The sequence below is a fragment of the Terrapene carolina genome, unplaced genomic scaffold (genome assembly GCF_002925995.2).
Source record: "Terrapene carolina triunguis isolate 2854851 unplaced genomic scaffold, T_m_triunguis-2.0 Scaffold517, whole genome shotgun sequence".
NCBI classification, from domain to species: Eukaryota; Metazoa; Chordata; order Testudines; family Emydidae; genus Terrapene; species Terrapene triunguis.
The window spans coordinates 1068862-1091868 of record NW_020664868.1 but is presented as its reverse complement, the minus strand read 5'-3'; the positions used below and the strand labels follow the sequence as shown (position 1 = coordinate 1091868).

Below are 23007 nucleotides of genomic sequence, written 5' to 3'. Positions count from 1 at the left end.
CCCTGCCCCGGCCCCCCCCCTGCCTCCGGCCCCCCCTCCCCTTCTGGGCCCCCCTCAGCCCCCCTGCCCGCCCCCCCCTCTGGGGCCCCCCCACCACCCTGCCCCCCCTCCCCTTCTGGGGCCCCCCCAACACCCTGCCCCGCCCCCCGGCCCGGGCCGCCCCCGGCCAGCGCCGCCAGCCCGTAGACGTTGCTCTGGGAGGCCAGGCGGGTGAAGCTGTCCTCCAGCAACGGGCAGCCCCGGCGCCCCCCCGGGGGCGGAGGCGGCTCCATGACGGGCGGCCGCGCGGCCTCGGCCTCGGGCATGGACCAGGCGCCGCTACGGCGAGGTCACGTCACGGGACGGAACCCGGCCGCCCCAAGCTCCCTTCGCCACCCTCACTCCCGGGTCAGGCAGCTCCGCGGACACCTCGCGGCGGGGTCCTCGCCGGCCGGCCGGGCAGGCGCTCGCGGGGGCACCTCGGCCGGGGGGGCGGGGGGCCGGTCCTCGCGCAGCAGCCGGCGCCAGCGTCGCGGCGGGTGACGTCACCAGGCCGGGCAGGGCAACTTGCCCTGATCCAAAATGGCGCCCACGGGGAGGCGCCCTGTCCCCTCTCGCAGTGGAGGGGGCGTCTGTGAGCAACAGCTCCCAAGGAGGCGGGGTCTGGGCCAGCCCCCTGCATGGGGCAGCGGGGAGGGTAGCCACGCCCCCTCTCTGGGGCAGGAGGGGCACCTAGGGCAGCCCCCCCCCCTCATAGGGCAGGGGATGGACGGGTCAGCTGGGACAGCCCCTCCATGGGGCAGGGAGGACTCAGGGCAGTCTCAGTCTCTCTCACACACACAGACGCCCCACACATAGGGGGAAGGGGCACTCACAGTAATCCCCATCCCGTATGCAGACAGAGTAGTGACCCTTTCCATGGGGCAGGGGCTGCCCCCCACAGTCCTTGGGGCAGGGCACAGCATAGTTCCATACTCATGAGGGGGGGAAAGGACATGAAGGGCATTGCCCCCACACAAGGGGCAGGGCTAGGGGCACTCAGGGCAACCCTTCCTCCCCCCAAAGAGTATCAGGGCAGCCTCCCTCTATGGGGCATGACCTTGGGAGGGGCACTCAAAACAGTCCCCAAAACACACCTCCAAGGCAAGGTCAAGGGTAATCACTCCCCCCTTTCCCCCCCCAGACAAGGGAGTGCTCAGGACAGACACCCCCCAGCCCCCCTTCCCCAGGACAGGAAGAGGGGGGAGTATTCAGGACAAACTCTCAACCGACATAAAGGGAACAGGTCCCCCCCTCTTGCTTCAGTTTCCCTGCTGGTGCCATGCCATCGCACTGCAGCAGGCGAGAAGCGATGTGCAGCCTTTGCACGAACAGGCATTCTCCACTCGGAATAAACTCAAAAGGGTCTAAACTTCTACGTGACAAAGCGCAAGCGCTAGCGTAGCTCACTTTTTCCTCAGCAGTGGGGACGGGTTGAAGGGCAAGGGATGGCCCGGCCTGGCTGAAGGTTCAACACAGCTGTTACACAAGCAGAGATTTCTATGCTAAAGTCTTGCCCTTGTATCTGCTCATAGATTCTGCCTGGTAACGTTTCATAAGAATTAGGAGCAGCTTTTTCCATGTTTTAGCAGCAGAGCTGGATTTTGTCATGACTAAGCCTCGTTTGAAGATAGGGACCCTCCAGCCTTGCAGCACATTTACCCACCTCCACAGAACAGAAAGAGGCAGAAATAGCTGCTGTTTGATCACTGTAACTGGGGCTTGAGGAGGAGGAGGAAGAGTCCCATTCTACACCCAGGATTTCTTGGGCCTGTTAAACGTGGCTTCAGCACGGCCAGTTCTCAGGCAGCGACCCTGGAGCCATACCAGTTTACTCCAGCTGACAGCTTGGGCTTGTTTATGTCCAGACTTGACCAATCGTTGCAGCTGCTTCCACAGCGTAATGAACCAAACCGACAAGTGAGGGACCCTGGCTCTAGCTTCTGAAGAGACAGGCTTGTTAATGAACAGCTGGAACTCTTTAATAGAGTAAAACAGAATGTGGTCCAAGGACAGAAAATATAAACACAAGGAGAGCAGCATGGAGTCATTGGATCAACAAAAGCATCAGCTTAGAAAACAGGTAAATCTCAGAGCTGTTCATTAATTCGTATCTACCATATGTGGCGATGGATGAATGGACAGACAGCTCGACTGCTAAGCGGGTGATTTTGCAAGGATTCCATGCCCAAGGTGAAAAATAATATCCTCTTTAAAAAAAAAAACAAAAACCTATGAGAACTATTCTACAGTGAGTCAATGTTTGTAACACTGGATTTGACAGGGAAAGAAGTGGTTTTGCTGATTTCCAGCCTTACCCACTGAACCCTCTCAAACATTTTCTTGATGAGGCGGAATGAAATATTCTGCAGTTAGAATTTAATTACTTCAGTTGACACATTGAGAGCTGGGGTAGATTCCAGGTCAGTCTGTGCTCTGTAGGGCTAGCAGGACTGAACTGAGCAGACACCTAAATACACAGGGGGCAGATTTGGCAAATGAAGGTGGGGGTTTTTGTTAGCTCCATAGTCAGCATTCAGAATAGAATCACAATTTAAAGGGATTGCAAGGTAATGGGAGAATTCAGTTCCAAGGAGGGAGAGGAAGTGGTGCAGGGAGGATGGGAGACCTCCAACATGCAAGCCCACAGATGCGCTTAGTGAAGCAGCGTGAATTTCGCTGCAGGGTTACAGTTAGAAAAGTCTGCTTCTGCTCATGCAAAGTTTTTATTTTTCTTGTGCAATTATTCACTACACTCAGCAAGAGTCGCTTTCTGTTGACATTAAAACATGCAGCAAGACTTCCTGTTTCTTTCAACAAACAATACAGAAGTAGGGATTACTGCAGGGTAAACCCTGAGCTGCCCTGGCCCCACCCCTCTTGGGCTAGGTTTCAAAATCAACAGAGAATAACCCAGAAATAAAAACCTTTATGGCAACACCGACTGTACGCACACAATACTGAATGGGAGTAACATTCCCTTCCCACTGGCTGCCATGCCCACCACAGCACGTGGCCTGCTGCATACAGAATTCACCCACGCTGTAGAGTCTTCTACTGCCGAATCTGAGACGGGATTAAATTAAACAGTCACCACAGAAGGGTTTGCTAAGGTTACTAATATACCAGAAGCACAAAACTAATATTTTTGGCTACCCACGCGGCGTGGGAATGACGGTCCAGTCCAGCTCTCACCTCTTTGGGCTGCACGCGAATGACAGAGTGTCTGACGCCCCTTAATAGCGGGCCGTAGAGCAGCACTACAGCCCTGTGGGCGGGGGAAGGGATGGGGTGTATTTCTCAAGCTAGCATGTGCAGTTGACAATGAGAAACGGGAAAGGAGGAGATAATTGTGATACAGAGCGAAGTGACGCTTCCGGTCAGCTCCTTGCAGAGCTCCGGGGATTGAGGGGGGGCCCTGGGAAGTCTTTGCTGCCAAGAGGTTAGACACAAGGGTCGTACAGTTCTTCACTGAAATAAGCAGGAGATAGGAAGGGCCAGCGTGTGCTTGCCACATTTCCCAGCTCTCTGGGGCTAGGAGAGGGTGGAGAGTAGCAGAACCGGTTCTCACAGCTCAGGCCATGGGAGAAGTCACTGCACCTGTGATCTCCCAGCCTAAAGCAGGGCTCTGGGCTTGCTGGAGATACTCAAAACTCAGGCTTCTGAACCCCTATAGGGATTTGATCACAGGCTAGGGAGGGGAAGAAGTTCTCCCCACCCCCACTCCTGCTGGTACTGAGTCTGAAATCCCTGCCTGGGATGGGCAAGACCTGCTCCCATCAAACAGTGTGGGGCAGGAGAGGGGGCAGTGAGAAAGGATCTGTTCTAAACAGCAGGAATTAGGAGGCAAACTGATTTTGTGCTGTCTTCTGAAACCAGCGTGAAGCGAGTCAGGGCTAAAGCAGGTTTAAGATCTAGTAATTTTTATACAATTAAATATCTGAAGAGGGAGCAAGAGGGATGGGGAAGGGTGTTAACCATCACACCTGGGCAGGAGCCCGCAGGCAGGTTGGGAAGCTCCGTGAACCAGGAACTCATCTGTTTGGCCCAGGAGGAACAAGATAGTGTCACTCCAATACATCATCTCTAGAGCAGCTGAGTCAGGCGGTTACAGCCGCACGCCCTGTCTTTGCTAAACAAAGTTATGCTCTTTGGGTTGTGGGGCAAAAGGGTTAGGAGACAAGGGATAATACGTCACTGAAGTCTGAATCCTTCTCCTCCAGGCCCCACCCTCCCCACCCCAAAGATATCCATGCAGACTTCTGCAGAGGAAAGAGTTGACGGTGACAGGGAAGGAGGGGGATGGGGTTTAACGCAGGTCCTCCTCTTCGCCCTGGATGGTTTTCTTGATACGGAGGAGCATGGTGGTGAGCCACTGGTCCAGCCGTGAGATGGAATCATACTCCTTTACCTGGAAGGTCAGGGAGAGAATGATCAGATGAGTGACACACAGCGCTGTCTTCACCTGGAGGCTAGTTAGCACTATGCAGTAGGAAACAGGCCATTGCAGTAGATACACTTTGGAGCCTGGAATTTCCTACAAGAAACAAATCCACTCAAGGTAAAACCCAGCTTCTCTTCCCCATGTTCTCCTTAGTCCTTAACTTCAAGGACCTCTACTTAATGTTTCTAGGTTCCATGTTTTTCACCCAACCGGTGTTTTGAACATTTAAACTTCCCCTTCTCCCCTCCCGCAAAGTAAACCCACATGTAGCTGGTTGTGGGCTGATCTGCAGAAGTGCCACAGTCCCAAGCCTCCTGATGGAGCCAATAGGAGCTGCAACCTGTGCTGACACATAACAGGAGCCTGGACAAGGAAGAGAGTGAGTGTGAGTATTAGTAACAGCCCTACAGAGAAATTAGGCAGAATATCTGCCTGATCCATTAGTCTGTACCAAGGAAGGGGCAGGAGCTCTGCGGCCTGCTAATTTACAGCGAGATGGGATTAAGTCCTTGAGAACACACTGTAGTGAGCAATCCACTACCAACCCTGGGACTGGCTAGCACAGCGATCACACCGGGCACGCTGAGCCTGCTTGTTTCTGACAAGGACGCCTCACACCCACATTTGCAGCTGCTACACTGGCGCCCCAAGCAGCCACTTCACACCAGTCTCTCTCCGGTGCGGAGCTGCATTAGACGCTTCCCTCCCCGCTGCACTTACAGAGTCGGTGTAGCTGTCAATGTTCTGTTCTTCATGAGCTTCCAGCAGCTTCTGTGAGGGGGAGAAAGGAATAAGGATCAGCACAGATCTGGACTGATGCTTATGCCAGGTCACAGGTGCAAGCAGAGACCCTGTAGCTAAAGCCAGCCTTATTATCCGGAAAATCCAACTGGCTGACAGGCGGCTCCAACTGAACAGTTGCCCTGCGTATCAGGATTGGATCTGGCATTTTATTGTCAGCACAACAATAGTTTATTAAAGCAACAGATTTCGAGCACTGTCCACAGGAGGATAGGAGCTGGCCTAGCCGTTCACACCAGTCCAGCACTCTCTCTGCAAAAGTCCCAGTTCCAGGAAAGCCAGCCCACAGGGGAAGAGAACGAGTCCAGGGACCTTTCACAATCCACCTGGGGGATGGGTCCCCTCCTACTTCCTTGTTGCTTAGCAACACTGCAGTTCAACAGGCTTCCTGCACACTGGCTTCTCACAGGGGTCACAGGTAAGAGCAGGATGGCACCTCATCTTGCTAAAGGCAGGAGTGGATTTTGGTCTGGAACAGAGCGCTAGGGATTCTGAACAACTGGACCAATAGAAGAGCACTTCATGCTCTTCAGACCAACAGCTCTCAACCAGGGGTCCAGGGCCCCCTGGGGGGCCATGAACAGGTTTCAGACAGTCCGCCAAGCAGGGCTAGCATTAAACTCACTGGGGCCCAGGGCAGAAAGCCAAAGCCCCACCATGCAGGGCTGAAGCCGAAGCCTGAGCAACTTAGCTTTGCAGGGCCCTGGGCAACTGGCCTGCTTGCTACCCCCTAACACTGGCCCTGGCTTTTATATACAGAAAAACAGTTGTGGCACAGGTGGGCTGTGGAGTTTTTACAGAATGCTGGGGGGGCCTCAAAGAAAAGAGGTCAAGGACCCCTGCCGTAGACCGTTAGAAGAGCCCTGTGAATGTTAGTGGTGGAGTCATTTCACTCTAGATTTGCAGAGAGTTTGATTTTAAGCTTCCCCATCCGGCCACTTCTCACATGGGTCCTCCCAGGGCACAATACTCCGCATCTGTATTGGGGGAGGAGGGGGGAGACCCCCGCGATTCTAATGTCTGAGCCACCAGGCAGCGCAGGGCCAATACGGAAGAGTCACTCACTTTAACCAGTTTGCACTCCCTGGAGTCCGAGAAGGCTGGGAACATCTCTTCGTATTTCTGTATGGCCAGCTGGAAAGACAGAGGAGTGAGAGCCTGCCTGCGGCTCGAGTGACTGCTCACAAAGGGAGCAGGGGAACTAGCTGCTTAGCCCGGAGGCTCCTTGGGACAGGGCTTGGAGGGGTTTTTACAGAAGGTCACTCCAGTAGCAACAGAGCTTCCCCACCCCAGCTTCATTGCGGGCCCCTCTATGGGCTACCCTGGCTTGAGGCGTTTAAATGGACCAACGAGGTGCTGGTGAGAGGGGTGTTTTCCCATGTTTGGGAGCAGGCCCTTGGGCCCCCAGCCTCACGCCCCGCTCGGTAGCACAGCGGCGGCTCTGTAGCGCCAGACCAACCTTTGCGTTGAGCATGTCAATGCAGAAGTGGCAGAGGGCTGCCTTGAAGAAATACTCCTTGGCGCTGTACTTTAGCAGGGGACTGTCCATCGCATTCGTACCCACCTGCAACACACCAAAGTGATCAGATTCCTACTGAGGGACGAATATTTGGGTGCCTGTCCAGGATGTACATGGCGCAGGGGGGACACCCCATCTGAATCCTTGTCCTCTACACTAGCTTCCCATACACACCCGCTGCCTCCAAGACTCCCAGCCCTGCCACGGCAGTCTGCAGCCACACCCAATAGGGCAACACTTAAAGATGGTGCCGTGAGCTTAGAATGGACCATTCCTCACCTTAACGTAGTGAGGCATTTCCATAGCTATTCCCATCCACCCTACAAGAACCCCCCCAATGCTTTGCAGGCAGGCCAAGCCAGCCGGGATCCAAAGGCTGGCCTGCAATTAGATCTCCGCAGACCCGGCCTCATGAATTTTGGATCTCCCCAGGAAAAGGGAAGGAAGGGAGACGCACCACAAGGTGCGCAAACACGCCTGCCCTTTAAACACAATTAAGAGTCCCAGACCTGCTCGTAGATCTCGACGGCTTTCTGGTACTGCTCCAGCTGAGCTGCGTAAGTGGCCACTTTCAGTAAACATTTGTTGGCAGAGCTGCAAAGAAACAAAAATGGCAAGCAACAGGCTGATGGCGGCGTCCCAAAGGCTGTGCTCCCCGCTGGCCATTTGCGAGGATCGTGAAGTGCGCTCCCTTTCCGAGGGAAGGGCGCTTAGCGTGAAGTGAAAGACAGCACTGCCTCAGAAACACTCAACCAACCATACAAATGCAGTTTGCTTTTTTGCCCCCCAGCAGCAGGAGCCCCCAGGGTCCCTGCTCTAGCACAGGCCTCGTTACTGTTACGAAGGAGAGCTTTCTACACCAGTGAACTGGTGCAGGGTTCAGCCCACAGGATCAAGCAGCCCCTGTAGGCGCATTCTGTTGATCTGCCACTGGGCCCAGGTGCATAAGGGTTTGCTCAGTATCATCATGCCACTAAAGAGTTGGGGGGAAACAAGCGGTGTCTACATCATACCCTTTATAGCAACAATCACCGCAGTCAAGTCCTTTCTAAGGGCTCAGCTGCAAACCCAGCTGTGCACCAGAGAGGGGAAGCAAGGAGGCACAAGGAACCCACTTTTACTCCCACGTGAGCGACCTGCAATGCAAGTGCCTGTGCAGTGGGACAGCAGCTCTAGTCAGGCTGCTCCTCACCCTCCTTAGCTCTACCCCTCCTCCCCCCACACACACGTGAGCTAGAAAGCTGCACCAGTGAAAGAGAGGATTGTGACTCCTGGGCTGGCATAGCTACATGCTACCCCTAATTTAGGCTGGATTGTACGGTTACAATACCACCTTAAGGGAGCGGTGCTGGCTTGGCCACCCATATGCCTGCAGAGCACAGGGGTTAATGCATGGCTGTTACACTGCTCCACCGTGTTCTACAGCAAGAGCGGGCAAAGCAGCAGTTGATTTACCTGTTGGATTCTTCCCCTTTGTAGTAATCAGCAGCTTGCTCATAATGGGCTATCGCCTAGAAAGAACGCAACACACCATGAGAGCTCCCCAGGCAGTTCGCTGGCAGCACTAGCAGAATTGAGAGAGCACACCACCACCTCCCGAGGACAGCATCGCACACCCGAACTGCCGAGAGAACCCTACACACGAAACCCACCCACACCCTCAGCCATCTACGGGGCAAACGCCAAGAACGCAGGGCCTGAGCGGAGAGATGTCGATCATCAACCAGCAACGGAGTCCAGGTTAACAGAGAGAGCCTGTGGCCGGAGCCTCACTAGAGCCTAGAACTTCCATCCCCATCAGGCACTCCTGCAGTAGCGGCCCCAGCTAAGACAGGAACTGCATGAACACAGAGTCCCTGCCTGAGAGAGATTACACAATCACCCCTCCCCACCCCACCCCCACACAAAAATGGGGACCAGAGGCCCAAAGATTAACAGACTCTGGGCATGGCATGCAGGAAGATTTTGGTGGAGGCAGGAACTGATCCCAAGTGTCTCCAGTCCCCGTTCGGTGCCTTAACCACAAGGCCATCCTTCCTCCTGTCTGACCTAGATCCATTAGACACATTAAGCTGGTTTATAGCTTTCTCGGGTCAGTACTGTGAGATTGCCATGGGACCACAGCCCACCGCCCCCGTGACAGCCCCAGCACTATGGATTTTTCTCCCATCAGCTCCCAAGTAGAATTTTACAAGACACTCCCTCCCCCGCAACCTGGTTGTGATGTTGCACTCCATATGCTTTATGGAAATATGCTTATGAATATGACATAACTGGAATATGCTTTAAACTAAATACCCCTTGTATGGTATCATTAGAAAGCTTGTAATCTACTGAGTGTGTTCATCCTATTTGTTTGCACGTATTATTTCTATATCTGGAGTTAGAAAAATAAGATATAAACTTGTATTACTGATGTAAACATATTCAGTGGAAGCCATTAAGGGTGCGTCAGAATCAATGAACTGTGAATGGGTTTATTTACCTGCAAGCCTTCCTGTGTATGTGTGGGCTGGGGGTAATGAAGAATGAGGTCACACAGGGACATGTGACCATGTCACCTGATACTGAAATCCATCTTAAATCTTGTACTTTTCCATTTAGAAGGAGGGGTGGGGGCCAAGCACAGACAAAAGATCCCCACCTTGTGCCAAAGCTATAAAAAGGGGGTGGAGCAGGGGGCTCCAGTCACGGGAAAACCCCTGCTTACCACCTGAGATGGTATTTTGGTTTCGCTTACGTCAAAGTGAAACAGGTTTAAGCTAACCTGAAAAAAACCAAAGTAGCTGTTCACAAGGGTTTAATATACACAGCACCAGTTTGTGTGTGGGCAGCCCTGCAGAACCCCCGAGGCAGCAGCAGACGTTCTCCCTCACGAGGAAGAAAGTTATTTCTCCTGAAGAGTATTTGGTGAATCATTTTGTCTTATAAAAACAGGAGTGATCCTAGGGGCATACAGCTGGAGTTGACTGCCCCTCTGGCTCTCGGACACCCACGTGAGCTAAATGCGTTAACCTTTAATCAATTGCAACACAAGCCATGCCAAGTGTCTGCACAGATTTTTTGCTAGTTCTTTGCAGCGTCCGCATTCCAAACGCCTGCAATTCGTTCCAGCTGGTGAATGTTTAGTTTTGCTTCTGTTTATAAACATGGTGTCCTGCCCAAGGGGAGGCTTACGGGACCCAATTCTCCACTGCCCTGCAACTTGCGCAGTCATTTACACAGGCACGGAGTGCTACCATTCTGATGGGCTAGTGTTTTCCACCCCTGTTGCACTGGTGAGAGTGACCACAAGGTGCAGGGCAATAGAGAACCTGGCCCTGAACCAGATCCAGCTTTAAGGCCAGCTGGGACCAACTAATATGACCTCAAAATGCATCACCAGTTGCCAGGGTTCCACCTGGGTTTAACCTCAGGACTTATGGACACCCAAGGCAAGACCCGTACCCCATGGCTACCAAGCCATTGGCATCCACCCCCCAATCTCTCGCTTCTGACATTGACTGGTACCAGCAGCTTCAGAGGAAGGTGCAAAAAACATAATGAACAACTATGACAACCTGCTACAAAGGTTTCTCCCCTATCAGTTAGCAATTGGCTTCAGCCCTGCTGCAGGATTTATCTCCCTAATTACCAAGAAGTTACTCTAACAGTGGGTGTTCTAATTAGCCATGAGTGTGTCTAACGGGATTCAAACGCAGGATTAAACTCCAGTCCTCGCAAGGCTGCACATCCCAGACACAGCAACAACGTCAGGCCAATCACAGGAGACTGTTTGCATTTAACCTATTTCTAGATAAGAGAGCTACAAGGCAGACCGATTCCCTCCCTTCCCCCCGCGTCCTCAGGACTTACCTTTTCTATATCCACCAGCTCCGTCTCATAGATCTCCGCTATCGATATGTGATGCTTGGCGGCAATGGTGAATCGGCCCTGGAAGAGGAGAGGGAAATTAACGCACGTTCACCGACTCAACAACTTCAGCTCCTGCGTCGTCTCGCTTGCGCTACCCTTGCAGCAGGGAGGATACACTGGCAAGCCTCAGGGAATTCCCCACTGGAATTCTCTGAATTGTACAAATACGTCTGCCATGGCAGCCGATTCTGAAGTTGCTACAAACCCTTCTTTTAAGTCCAGTACTGGCTTCATTCAGCTGGCACAACTGCAGCAGGCCAGCCTGCTCAGTTCAATCCACACACTGGTTAGGACACGGGCTGAATTATCTCTAGAATACCCATTCACTGCTGTACCCAAGTGCTAGGCTGTTAGCCAGAGGCACCCTGCCTCAACTGGGCCAAGAACACGGTGGCTGAATCACCGCCTCTTCCAAGCAGTTTCATGGTACCTTTAGGGATCACGAGTAGTCAGGGTCTTGATCGGACGTCTGATCCGGCTGACAGCACTTCCAGCAGCACAGCGCTACAGGGCTGGGAGCCCAGGGAAGAGCGCCAGCTACTGGATCACCCTCCCTTCTGCAGCAGCCCAGAAGCAAAGAGAAAGTTTTGGTCCGCAGACATGGCGGGACAGACTTACCATGTCTGTGTAGATCTCGATAGCTCTGATCAAACAGTTAATGGCCTCTGTTTAAAAAAAAACAAAAACAAAAAACTTTTTTTAAGCACAGGAGCGTAGAGAAGTGAAGCCATTCAGTAACTCTTCTGACCTGCCTGAAAAGGAGGACAACCAGGTGTTGTTTCTAGCACAACCCCTCCACAGAGATCAATAGCCACTTAAGGAAAGCTGCTGAGGCTGCAAACCTCCAGGGAACTGAGAGCAGGCGAGAGGTGGTACCATAGGTAGAAGGGGCCTGCACAGGAGCGAATGAATTGATGAAGATTTTATCTGTAGTGGTGTTACTTCACACCCTGCGCCCCAGTGTCTCATGCAGCTGTTGTCCAGACCACTCCAGCAAGAGAAAGCCTCAGGGACCAGAGCACGAGGCTGGAGTGAGGTGACCAGGAAACTGCCACTGACTTGGCTAGGACGGTAGATATTACTAAGCACACCAGAATCCTGCGGTATTGTGGTCACCGACCAGACGCTGCCTGCGAGGAAGCCAACAGCTTAAGCTTTAGGAGCTTTTGTGCATTGTACCCGTAACATTTACAACACTGTAGCACTTCCAGGCCCTTTGGGCTCAGACACTTCATGAGAGACAGTCCCTGCCCTGAAGGGCTCAGTCTAAAGGGACAAGACACAACGAAAGGGCAGGTGGGAGGGGGAAGTGACTGGCCAAAAGATCCCACAGCAGGTCAGCGGCAGAGCCAGGAGCAGAGCCGACACGGCTGGACATTCAGTGCGGGGCCCTCTCCTCCAGACCATGCTGCCTCTCTACAACCATGAAAAGACTGAGCTGAAAGATGTGCGCAAGCTACTAGTTTATTCGCCCCAAACAATGAGCTTTGTTCAGGGTTAAGGACAGTCACATGCAAATTCCCTGCTCTTCAGACAGGATCTTCCAGCCAAAAAGACCTGCCAGGAGCTCATATGAACTTGGCTTCCAAAGACAAGGCCACCAGCCTGCTCTGGGTAAATACCTCGCAGCGCTGTGAGCAACCCAAGATGGCTCCCTTCACTACTACATTTTGCTCTATTGCAAGAGGAGTTTCTCTCACCAGCATTCTCCAGAAAGACGTGGGAGGGTGTTTTTCGGCACAAATGCCAAGCTCTGACAGGCAAATTTTTCTTACTGTTCCCAAACGTCACTTGCATTGCTCCCTAGCAGGAAGCGGAATGGCCAAAGATCAGCCCTAGGCTAAGCAGGTGCAGTTGCCTCTAAACCAATAGGTGATGCACCTGCTGAATCTTAGACTGCCTTTAGTCCAAGGGGCCTGGAAAGCTAATGCAGGCTGGGGGGGAAAGGAACAGAGACTAGGAGTAACGCGAGACAGGGATGGGGGTATTTACCAATAAATCAGGTCAGGTTCCATCTGCAAGCTTTTAAAAGGGAGAACTAAAAGTCCCACTTGGCCTGGACATGGGAATCCCTGGGTGAGCCTCTCTGGCCTGGGTTAGTCTGGGCATGTCATAATGGTCCCTTCTGGCCTTCAAGTTATGAAAATATTTCCTCAGTGCTGTGAGCTCTGGCACCTGGCGTCAGTGCCCAAGACCACTGAAGCCTGCCAGACACTCATTTCGGTCCTGTACATTGATGAAAGGGCTCTCTTCCCCTCTCCATAACTTGGAGAGCGTATCACCAGGAAGAAATAGCAGCTGCCCTTGTTTCTTCCCCGAGCTACGTCCAGCCAGGCCCCCAGTGCTGTCTCACAGAGCCAGGGATTAAGAGGAGAACTTGGGCTGGTAGATTTGGGGATTTTTTCCTTTCATTGGGGTTGCCTGCATGTCCAGTTATTGAAACCTCCAACGCCCAGGGTTTACAGCCAGGTTCTTTGGAAAGAGAACATAACGGCACCAGAGCCACATAACCAGGATCTCTCCCTCCTAAAGGCAGGCCAGACTTGCTCTGCCTGTCCCGTCGGCTCACAGCAAAAATGCCACGATGCTAACCTCGATGTCCTGCTACAGGCTGGGAATGCTCCTGCTCTTGTGTTCCCACCGGTGGGCAAGGAACTGCGGTCCCAGGAATTGCTACACTAGTTACAGGCACAACATTGTCCCTTTGCCTGGTGTAGGATATCTTTAGACAAACAGAGCTCTTGTCTTCTTAAGGGAGCTCTGCCTGAGTAATGGGATTTAGCAGAGAGGCAAAAAATAATCCCACTGAAGAGAGGAAAAATACCACAAGCCCCACTGCGACTGGCTCAAATCCCTCTGCCCACCATGCCCAGATACCATCTCCCCGCCTCGCAAAACTTACTCCGGAGAACAAACACTGGCTGCTCCGCCGAGAGCAATGTGGCTGGATAATCAGAACATAAATCTCGGAAAGATTAGGCAAATCCCCTAGAGGATTACATTTGTGGTCTCCTCAGGTTACTTCATTATCTTTTCTCCAGAATCACCACCCAAGCGGATCTAACTGCATGTGCAAAACCCCAGCTCAGATAAGCATGGCGTAAGTGATCACCCTCAAAGCATGCAACGCCAAGTAGAATCCCTCTTGTGCCGGGACACCGGCAGCACACACTGCAAACTGCTCTGGAGAGGCCTGCAGAGAGCCCCACTGGTGTCATGAGGAGTCCACAGGGGTCTGCTCCCACAGAACTGCCTGCAGGATATATGCCCTTCGACAGCAGAAAGATTTCAAGAGTAGTTAGTTCTAAGAACTCCTTCAGTTCTCTGCTGCACAGGGAGCCTTTGTACAGAGCAGTCTCTTAGAAGCTTAATTAGGAGACTTTACTCTTTTCTGCATGGCCCCACACAGCGCATCTCTATAGGCTGCCCAAGCTACCTCCTTTTCAGCTGTACTTCTTGCTATTAGCTCTTCTGAGAAGGTTAACCAGCCACAAGCAGTTCCATGCAGAATTGAGTCCTAAGCTTCCTGTCTTTTCGCTGGTTAGGGTCACCACCAGTGCGACTTTGCCATCTGTGAAAGGAGGAACGCTCCCAGATGGTAGGTCAGATTTTATCGAGGTCCCTTCCTAAGCAGGGTGGCATGCCTGCTGCATCCTAACCAGCTAATCCACACCAGAGAGAGTGGAAATTGCAGCAGTCAGCACTGCAGAACATTCACTCCAGCACAAAATTCCAGCTGACCAGTTAACAGTCACATCTGCCGCTTCAGAGAAAGCCCCCCCCAAGCACTCAGTCAGGGCAGCGGGAGTAGTATACCTGGAAGCTGTTGCAATATTCTAGTAATAGGTTTATCCCACCGTGATGCAATATATTCTCTCACCCCCCCCCCCGCCCCAGGGTGGTTCTCTTAGAACAGCAGCACAACACGGCAGACAGGCTCTTCAGGTTGCACAAGGATTTCCACTGAACTAGGAATCTCAACGTGTAATTTGACGGGCACGCTGGCCAGTGGGGTTTACTCCCTCAGGCTGCAAGCCACATAAGAACATCCATGCTGGGTCAGAGCAAAGGTCCGTCTAGCCCAGTATCCTGTCTTCCGACAGTGGCCAATGCCAGGTGCCCCAGAGGGAATGAACAGAACAGGGAATCAAGTGATCCATCCCCTGTTGCCTATTCCCAGCTTCTGGCAAACAGAGGCTAGGGACACCATCCCTGCCCATCCTGGTTAATAGCCATGGATGGACCTATCCTCCATGAATTTATCTAGTTCTTTTTTGAACCCTGTTATAGTCTTGGCCTTCACAACATCCTTTGGCAAGGAGTTCCACAGGTTGACTGTGTGCTGGGTGAAGAAATGCTTCCTTCTGCTTGTTTTAAACCTGCTGCCTATTAATTTCACTGGGTAACCCCTAGTTCGTGTGTTATGAGAAGGAGTAAAGAACACTTCCTTATTTACTTTCACCCAGGCAAGTGCATTGATCAACTTTTGGTGATTAAGGTTGCAAATCAGAAAAAGAAAGTTTCCACAAGGGGTCTGAAGTCTTTCTTTACCCCTCTTCATAGGGATCTATTGACCATGACATACCTACGGCTGGAAGATGGTGTGCAAGTACAGTACGTGAATCCAGCTAAACATGCATTTTACATAGTCCCAGTTGATCGGTGCATTTTATGGGGTTAGTGAATCCTCACCATTGTACAAAAACAGACACAGGTGGAGTTACTCAGAACCAGCAGACTCACAGCCTGCCAGTCTGTAGCAGAGCTTCAAAAAGAACCCAGGAGGAGTCCGGATTCCCAGCCCCCGTGCCTCTCATCCCTCTCCCCGAGCCAGGAATAGAACCCAGGTGTGCCGATGCCCAGCTCTTCCACCGGAACCACAGCAGAACCTATTCCTCAGCACCTGGAAAGCAGAAGAGGCAAGCAGCAGTGCTGGCGCCTTACCTTGCGGGTCAGCTTTCTTGAAGGCATTGCCGGCGTCCACGAAGTTGGTGGCCGCGTCGTGCTTGCTCTGCAGCTGCAGGTGGAGCTGTGCTGCCTGGCAGAAGGCGTTCCCCGCAGCTGGAGGAGAAACCGGGAGGGTGAGGAGCAGAACCCCAGCCATTCCCAAGATGCCTATGAGGGTCATTTCACAGGCACAGCTTCCTTTTTTTGAAGCGTGCCAGAGAGCGAGCTAAGGAAGCCAACATGAAGGTGGCATTGCACAATGGTCTTTGCCCGCACAGAGGGGCCGTGCTGCAGTGCTTAGCCACTTCATACTCAAGCTCCGGGGAATCAGTTTAGTAGCAGCAGCTGCCTCTTACTGCACGTTTCCTAGCCCGGACCCAGTTCACAGGGAAAACCGGAGGGGAGGCAATCAGCAAGGTGCTGCTTAGAGAGCTCCTCCCCACGGAAGAAGCCATGGAGCTCATTCTCATGCTGTGTGAACACCTAGCAAGCCACGGGCCTGATTTTCAGAGTTGCGGATTCCTTGCAGAACCCACTGACTTTAGCAGCATCGAGTACCCAGATCTCCCAGAGATCAAGCCACTGGTGCAGCATGGTCCCCCCCCAGCACCATATCCAAATTATGGACTCTGCTACCCATGCTGCCACAGGCTAGCAAGTGGCACAAACTCAGAGCCAGAGTTACTGCTCGGTCCTGCAAGGTGACCCTACCCCTCCCCAAGCCCACCCAGCATGGCATGGTTAACAGAGACAGCAGCGTCAGAGCAGGCATACGTACCACTCCAGTTCTTGGCCATTTTGAACATGTTTGCTGCTCGGGCATAGATATCGCATGCTTCTTCTATCCTGGAGGAGCCCCTGTAAACAAACAAACCAGGTACCACATAAACTCACCGCGCTGGAAAGCCCCAGTCCTCCGCTCACATCACTGGAATCTCTGGTCCCGGGAACGTTTTCCCCTCTTGGTAGCAGAAGGTCCCTTGCCCTACAAAGAACGGCTTCTCCATGGACACTGGCTAGAATGTTGGCTAAAGGAGCCCCTACCTCTCCAGGGTGCCAATTCAGGAGAGTTACCCCTCAAGCCTTCCTGCCTCCATACTCCACCAACTCATTCCTAAAGCCATGAATGCTAGACTCCTGCCAAGGACAGGAAGGCTTCTCAGGGACCAGTCACTAAAAGCCCAAAAAACTCCAGAACCCTCTAGCTAGAGGGTCAATGAGAAACACAAGCCCTGGAGCCACTCCAGAGCCCACCTGAAAGCTTTGCCGAGTACCACATGTGCTCAATGGGCCACCTTGCCAACTCCTACTCACTTTCAGTCTGTTCTCCAAAGACCATAAGAGCTGAGAGCAAGTGAGGCTGATACCCCATGGAAGCAGTGTCGTTTTGACCCCATTTTACTTGGTGTAAGATTCAGAGGGCTCAACCAGTGGGGGAGGAAAGGAAAAACCGTGTGTCCTGAATGAAGCCATCAGCTCCCATCAGCTAAGCCCTCCTCCCATATCTGTTCTCTGCTGCTAATCGAGCAAAACAGATGTTAGTGTGGGACAGCCATAAAAGCCACTGATGAACAACCATAGATCTTAAACCAGCTGCATGGATCCTAGAAATAGCACATTCCCAAGTGCGGAGGGGTTCAGCTGCCAACTGCCGAGGCAGCCATGATGCCAGCCAAGATCAAGAAGCGTCTTTCAGTCTGCCCGTTAACCTCAGAGGGGAAGTTACGAAGCTGGGGCAGAGTTAGCCTGCTAAGATAAGATAAATCGTTCCAAATTCAGGCATTGCAGCAAGCAGGCACAGTCCCCCAAGCTGCCGTTAGTTTTGCTAATGAACACGTCCACCTATTGAAGTTATTGATTCTGATTAAACACCCTGGACATGAGGCAACTGACAATCCAAGCTGCATCATGTCAGTGAGTTTTTTTGTTTTTTTTTTTTAAATTGGAAGATTGAAGTTTATGGTACCAAATTAGAGGTAGCAAGAGACCGCGATGCTGGTAGCAGGGAGCTGTTTGCTGGTGCATCTAGCAAACAAAGAGAAATAAAGGCATGTTTCTATTGTCCTTCTCATTAGAGAGTCTCATGTACTCAAAATTCCTGTATGCTACACAAGTGTCACCCATTTTAAAGGTGGCGGAAACAGAGGTAAAGTTTGGTCTAACATCACAGTGAGACGGGGCTGAGCCAGGAATAGGACCTCGTTACCCCATACCCCAGCTCCTCTCTACCCAAATGTGTGGCTAGAACAAGTATTCTGCAGAAGTATTTCAACTTTATCTTACAATTTATATCCTGGGATGCAGATTGTCAGCTGGCTTTGACCAGCCTGCTTTTGTCTGCAATAAACACTCTGCTTTTACATTACAAGCAAGCATTCCCATGTCTCCCCCAAAGACCGGAGTTTCATTCATTTGAAAATTGCTTGCATATGGCAGACAGAGACCTTGCCAAAGTGCTGGTCAGAGCCAGCAAGAGTTCCCAGTAGTTTGGATCAGCTTGAGGGACAAAGTTATCCCTCAATCCTGAGTCCGTTTCCAAAAAGGGGCCAAAGCTAAAGGCTATATGGTTACCACGGAATTCATTAACTGAACACAGGCAGCCCAATTCCCCATTGCCCTGTGTGGTCATTTACACCAAAGAAATGGTGAGTGTACTACACTGGTATTACACCAGAACGGGAGTGTATTACACTCGCTTAACACTGGTGTTAAGTGGCAGGGTGCAGGACAGTGGAGAATCTGGCCCACAGTTCCTAGCAAAAGCAACTAACTAGCTAATTACCAACTTAGCTAACGCTACTAACCTGGAAACGAGGTTTTCCACAATATCTGAGGAGTTCACTACTTGGAAAACGCCAAGGCAGTCCACTACCACTGCAAAGGTGTGCAGTGAGCCTAGCTCATGTTTGCTCTCCTGAAATCAAGCGTTTCAATCCCAGCAGGCAGTTGGGCCCTCTATGCTGCCTAGCTGGATAAAGAGTCTCTATGCAGTTTGTCCAGTTCTTTAAGTGGGTCCTTAAGAACTCAGGCCACCTGGTGCAGTGTGGATGGTGGCAACGGTGCATTGTGTGTCCTGGTCTCCTTCGTCAAGTTATTCACCGATGCTATGCACAGGTGTCTGCCTTGCAGCAGTGCTGCATGTACAGTTTGTAAGGTGCTTTGGGATCCTTTGAGCTGAAAAGCAGCTATGGAAGTCAGTGCAAAGCTGCTGAAAGTTTCAGCCGTATCAAATGTACCACAAGGAATTCCAGTGTTTTAGATCAGTGCTAGACACAGAATATTCCCATTAAATATTTCAATGCACAAGGTTTTACCCTCCATCCCCTCTTTTATGTTGGAGCCTCCAACTAGTACCAGAGCGTGAAGACCTTGACAGAGAAATTGATCCAGTTTAGAGAGGAAGGGTGGCCTTGCGGTTAAGGCACTGGACTAACTCTGGAGACCTGGGCTCCATTCCACGTGAAACAGAATTATTGGGTGATCATCTACCTGGGCCTCCGCTTCACACCTGTCAAACAGGGATAACAATCTTTCCCTATTTCACAGAGTCCCTGTAAGGAGAATAACGAAGTCATTAAAGAAGCACTCACACGATACTGACAGATAGAACGGACATTGAAGATAGCAATGTCCAACATCCAATAAGGAAATTAGCATTGCTAGTTATGTCATTAAAGGAGACTGCTACAATGCTCTACAAAGAGCAGCAAAATTTAGACTGAGGTTTCAAACCAGCAGCACGAGTGAGTCTGGATCAGCTTCCATGTTTTATTTACAGATGCGAGTTTTAAGCATTTGACTAATGGCAAGCAGAGAAGTTAAATCTGAGCAATATGTATTTTATAAGTAGTGATAATTTTGGGAAGCTACTGTAGCCACCGAATGCCAATTAGCATTTAGCACAATGGCATCTGATGTTATGTACAAATGACTTGTTTAACATGAGTTGAAAGCATCTAATTTATGATGCGCACTAAAAACCATCTCTAGGGAATTTTAGTTGCTAAAAATGTCCTGAAGGGTTTTCAGGGGATAGATTTTTAAAGTCACCTAAGATTCAGAAACACAAATCTCAATGACTTAACAGGGCTTGCCCGCCTAGATTCCTTGGGGTTTTTTGTTTTTGTTTTTTGTTTTTTTAAGTCCCACTTCAACTGTCTCTCTTAAAAATAAAAGTTTTGTATAGGTAAGTGTGTACACACACTCAGCAAAAAAACATTTCTCTTGTCTATCTCAGTGTCTCTTCCCTGTTCTGCTATTTCTCTAAACTGTTTTTTGAGGATACATTTTGTAAGAGAAGAGCTGCACACAACAGTATTACTGTGTCACATGCCAGTATGAAATCCAGGTTCCTAGAACCAGAACATATTGTCTTTGAACGTTAGATTTAGCTGGCACAATGCGCTGCATTCTCACTTCTTACAGGCAAAGAATTTTAGGAGGCATAATTTAACAGCCTCTTCTGGAGTTTTCAGTTTCCTATTTTATTACACCTCTACCTCGATATAACGCTGTCCTCGGGAGCCAAAAAAATCTTACCGTGTTATAGGTGAAACCGCGTTATATCGAACTTGCTTTGATCCGCCGGGGCACGCCGCCCCGGAGCGCTGCTTTACTGTGTTATATCCGAATTCGTGTTATATCGGGTTGCATTATATCCGGGTAGAGGTGTATTAAGAATCATATTCTTGACATCAGCCACCTCCTCTCTCCTATGGATAGCCAGCCTGCCAGCTTCTCTTCTCCCCCCCCCCCCCCCCGCCCTTATTTGTGCTGATTAAGAAATCATTATCTATTGCAGCTCCCTGCTCTGGAGACCTTGGGAATCTAGTGGCCCAGATGAGAAAAAACGATGTGCTTTGAGTCACAAGAACCTTGTCATTTGCTCTTGTATGCCCTCCCCCAGCCCTCCCCCTCTCCTCTGGCAGCTGCTGCTTCAGTTGAGAAGCCAGCCTGCAGCACAATCGGATGCACAGCTAGGACAAGCTGCAGAGGCAAACAGAGCTCCCCCATAGGGCACAGGATTAAAGCCACTAGCTGTGCTAGCTTCCAGCTAACCCCATCTCCTCCAGATGGGACTGCATTTTAAACCCCCCTCCGCACCAACGCGCGCATGGTTTAGCCACGTGCAGCATCTGGCCACTCCACTGTCTCTAACACACACAGCTCACAGCCATTCCTATCTGCCCGGGGAAAACAATGCAGAATTGTTCCCTAGAGAACATCTCTAGCATCCAGTCCAGTTTCTAGAATCCCAATTTCTGCAGTAACGGGTTTCATTGCCAGCAAGTTTCCCCTGCAATTTATCCTTTATTTCCCCCTTCTTTTTATCAGTCCTACCCATTGCCCGTGTATCACGTTAAATTCCCCTCACTTTTTAAATGCGTACACCTGCCCATTATTTATGGATGTGACACCCCTTAGTTAGTGGTTGCTTTGCCAAACTACACGGACCCGACCTTTCCCTCCAAATCCAGTTACCCCGGACCATTTGATTATCGCCGTTCTCCTCAGACCCCCACTTCCAGTCAGTCACCTATGTCCCAGAACTGAACATAACATCCCAGCTACAGAGTCACATGGGGGGAACTATCACATACCTTTCTCTAGTGACATGCTGGCTCTGCAGTACAGTCTCAAATTTTGCATTGGCTTTTCTTTGGCAGCCCTAGCACATTTCAAGCTCATATCTAATTTGATGCTCACTGTCACCCCTAAATCTGTCAGCCATTACATCTTCCTCAAGTCGTGGTAAGCCACTGAGTACTCTCCTAATAACATGCACTTCACTTCGTTTACAGAGGATCTTAAGGCCTGTCAGAGAGTACGTCTACACTACAAGCACTACACCAGCAGAGTTGCAGCAACACTAGTGTAGACACTTCCTACAGCGACAGGAGGGGTTCTTCCGTTAGGGCAGCAAATCTACCCCCTCAGAAGAATTCTTCTGTCCACCTAGTGGCATCTATACCAGAGCTTAGGTTGGCTTAATTACATCTCTCAAGGTGTGAATTTTTCACATCCCTGATTGACGCAGATAGGTCAACCTAAGTTTTAGGTATACACCAGGCCTAAGTGACAACCACCATCTTGGCAGACACACAGGGGACTGACCAAAGAACCTCCAGAGCTAAAAGTGTGAGCTGTGACAGCTGGAGCTGTAACAGACTCCTATCCTCCACAGATTGGGATCTATAACCAGGCTAGGAAAGATCACAGATGATGCAAACTGATGAAAAAATATTTCCATCAATAACTGAAATTTGCAGCTAGGCAAAGAAGGAAAAGTGCTGCTTGAGAATATATTAGAGCTTGATTTAAGGATATTTATTTTGTACAGTTTGACATGGGATGTTGACAATTTATGGTTTAAGGTTTACAAAGCTTGAGTTTTTTGAATATACAGTCGTTAGATGATTAGTCTGACCCCCCCACACACACAATTTCCTGCAACTGTGAAATTAAATTGAAAAAAATACTTAAGAAACACTGATAGTCATCAACATTATAAAATAATGAACTTCAAGTTCTGCCAAGCCTACCTATACTGCACACATCCCACTGTGTTACATCTATACATGCACATTGCAGCTCTTTAACACAAATCAGTTAAAAGACAGTACTTTTCAGTGGAGCCTCAGTCATGGACCAGGACGTCCCGGTGCTGTACAAACACAGAACAAAAGGACTGTCCCTGCACCAAACAGCTTCCAGTCCAAGTAGTAAAACTGGTGCAACTTTGTGTTCAGCCCAGGCCTTGCTGTCTTTTCTGCCCATGTTCTCAACTTCTGCAGCCACACAACACACCCCATCCCGCCCGCAATGCGCTGCTGTGCTAGCCTTCCTTACATATCCTCCGAGTTTAACAACATTTGATTGTTCTGAGTCACTCCCCTAGGGGCTTGTCTACACTAGGGAAAACACCCAGATACCAAGTACAGGTCACCACCAGAGGTAGCCACAACAGAAGCCACTGTGTAGATGGGGCTCATGCCTGCACCCTCGAACGCCTCCTGCCCACCCCCACCCCCCGCACACCTTGATACATTACTGGTCCCCGTTTCACCAGAACAGGCTCAGCCCTCCTAGGAGTAGAGGGGAGCTGTGGGGATAAATCCAGGCTGGGAACTCTAACCCGGCCCCCATCTCGACAGGTCAGGGCGGGCTAGCACTAAAGCACTGCAAGCTTAGGGGGGTGGGGGGAACTTGGCTAAGGGGGGGGGTGGGGAGAAAGAAACCCCCCCCACTGCTCTCCCTTTAGAGAGCAACCCCATCCCACCCACCCCAGCAGAGGCAACCTGCCCTAGGAGGAAGGGAGTTGCCCTTGCAGGGCTCATGGAGGGGGAGGCTCCTAGTTCTGGGG

At 51.0% G+C, this 23007-nt stretch overlaps 1 protein-coding gene across 1 annotated transcript; it reads right to left on the bottom strand.

Annotated features, from left to right (window-relative positions):
* Positions 1-3718: 3718 nt before the first annotated feature.
* On the bottom strand, positions 3719-16499 carry NAPA (NSF attachment protein alpha). The gene is made up of 10 exons (XM_024216349.3): positions 16423-16499; positions 15642-15758; positions 11316-11362; positions 10638-10715; positions 8238-8293; positions 7292-7376; positions 6723-6827; positions 6329-6397; positions 5183-5233; positions 3719-4429 (listed from the first exon to the last, which is right to left on the bottom strand). Exons 1-10 carry the CDS (start codon positions 16448-16450, stop codon positions 4328-4330), a joined length of 738 nt encoding a protein of 245 aa, XP_024072117.1. The 5' UTR covers positions 16451-16499; the 3' UTR covers positions 3719-4327.
* Between the last annotated feature and the right edge of the window lie 6508 nt (positions 16500-23007).

Bases quoted from the DNA above. Each gene is read 5' to 3' on its own strand.
- NAPA (XM_024216349.3), bottom strand. From the start codon at position 16,450: ATGTTCAAAATGGCCAAGAACTGGAGTG. The intron at 7,377-8,237 runs GTAAATCAACTG...GTTTCTTTGCAG, and splicing joins AAAGGGGAAGAATCCAACAG to CTCTGCCAACAAATGTTTAC. The intron at 6,398-6,722 runs GTTGGTCTGGCG...CTGTCTTTCCAG, and splicing joins TTGACATGCTCAACGCAAAG to CTGGCCATACAGAAATACGA.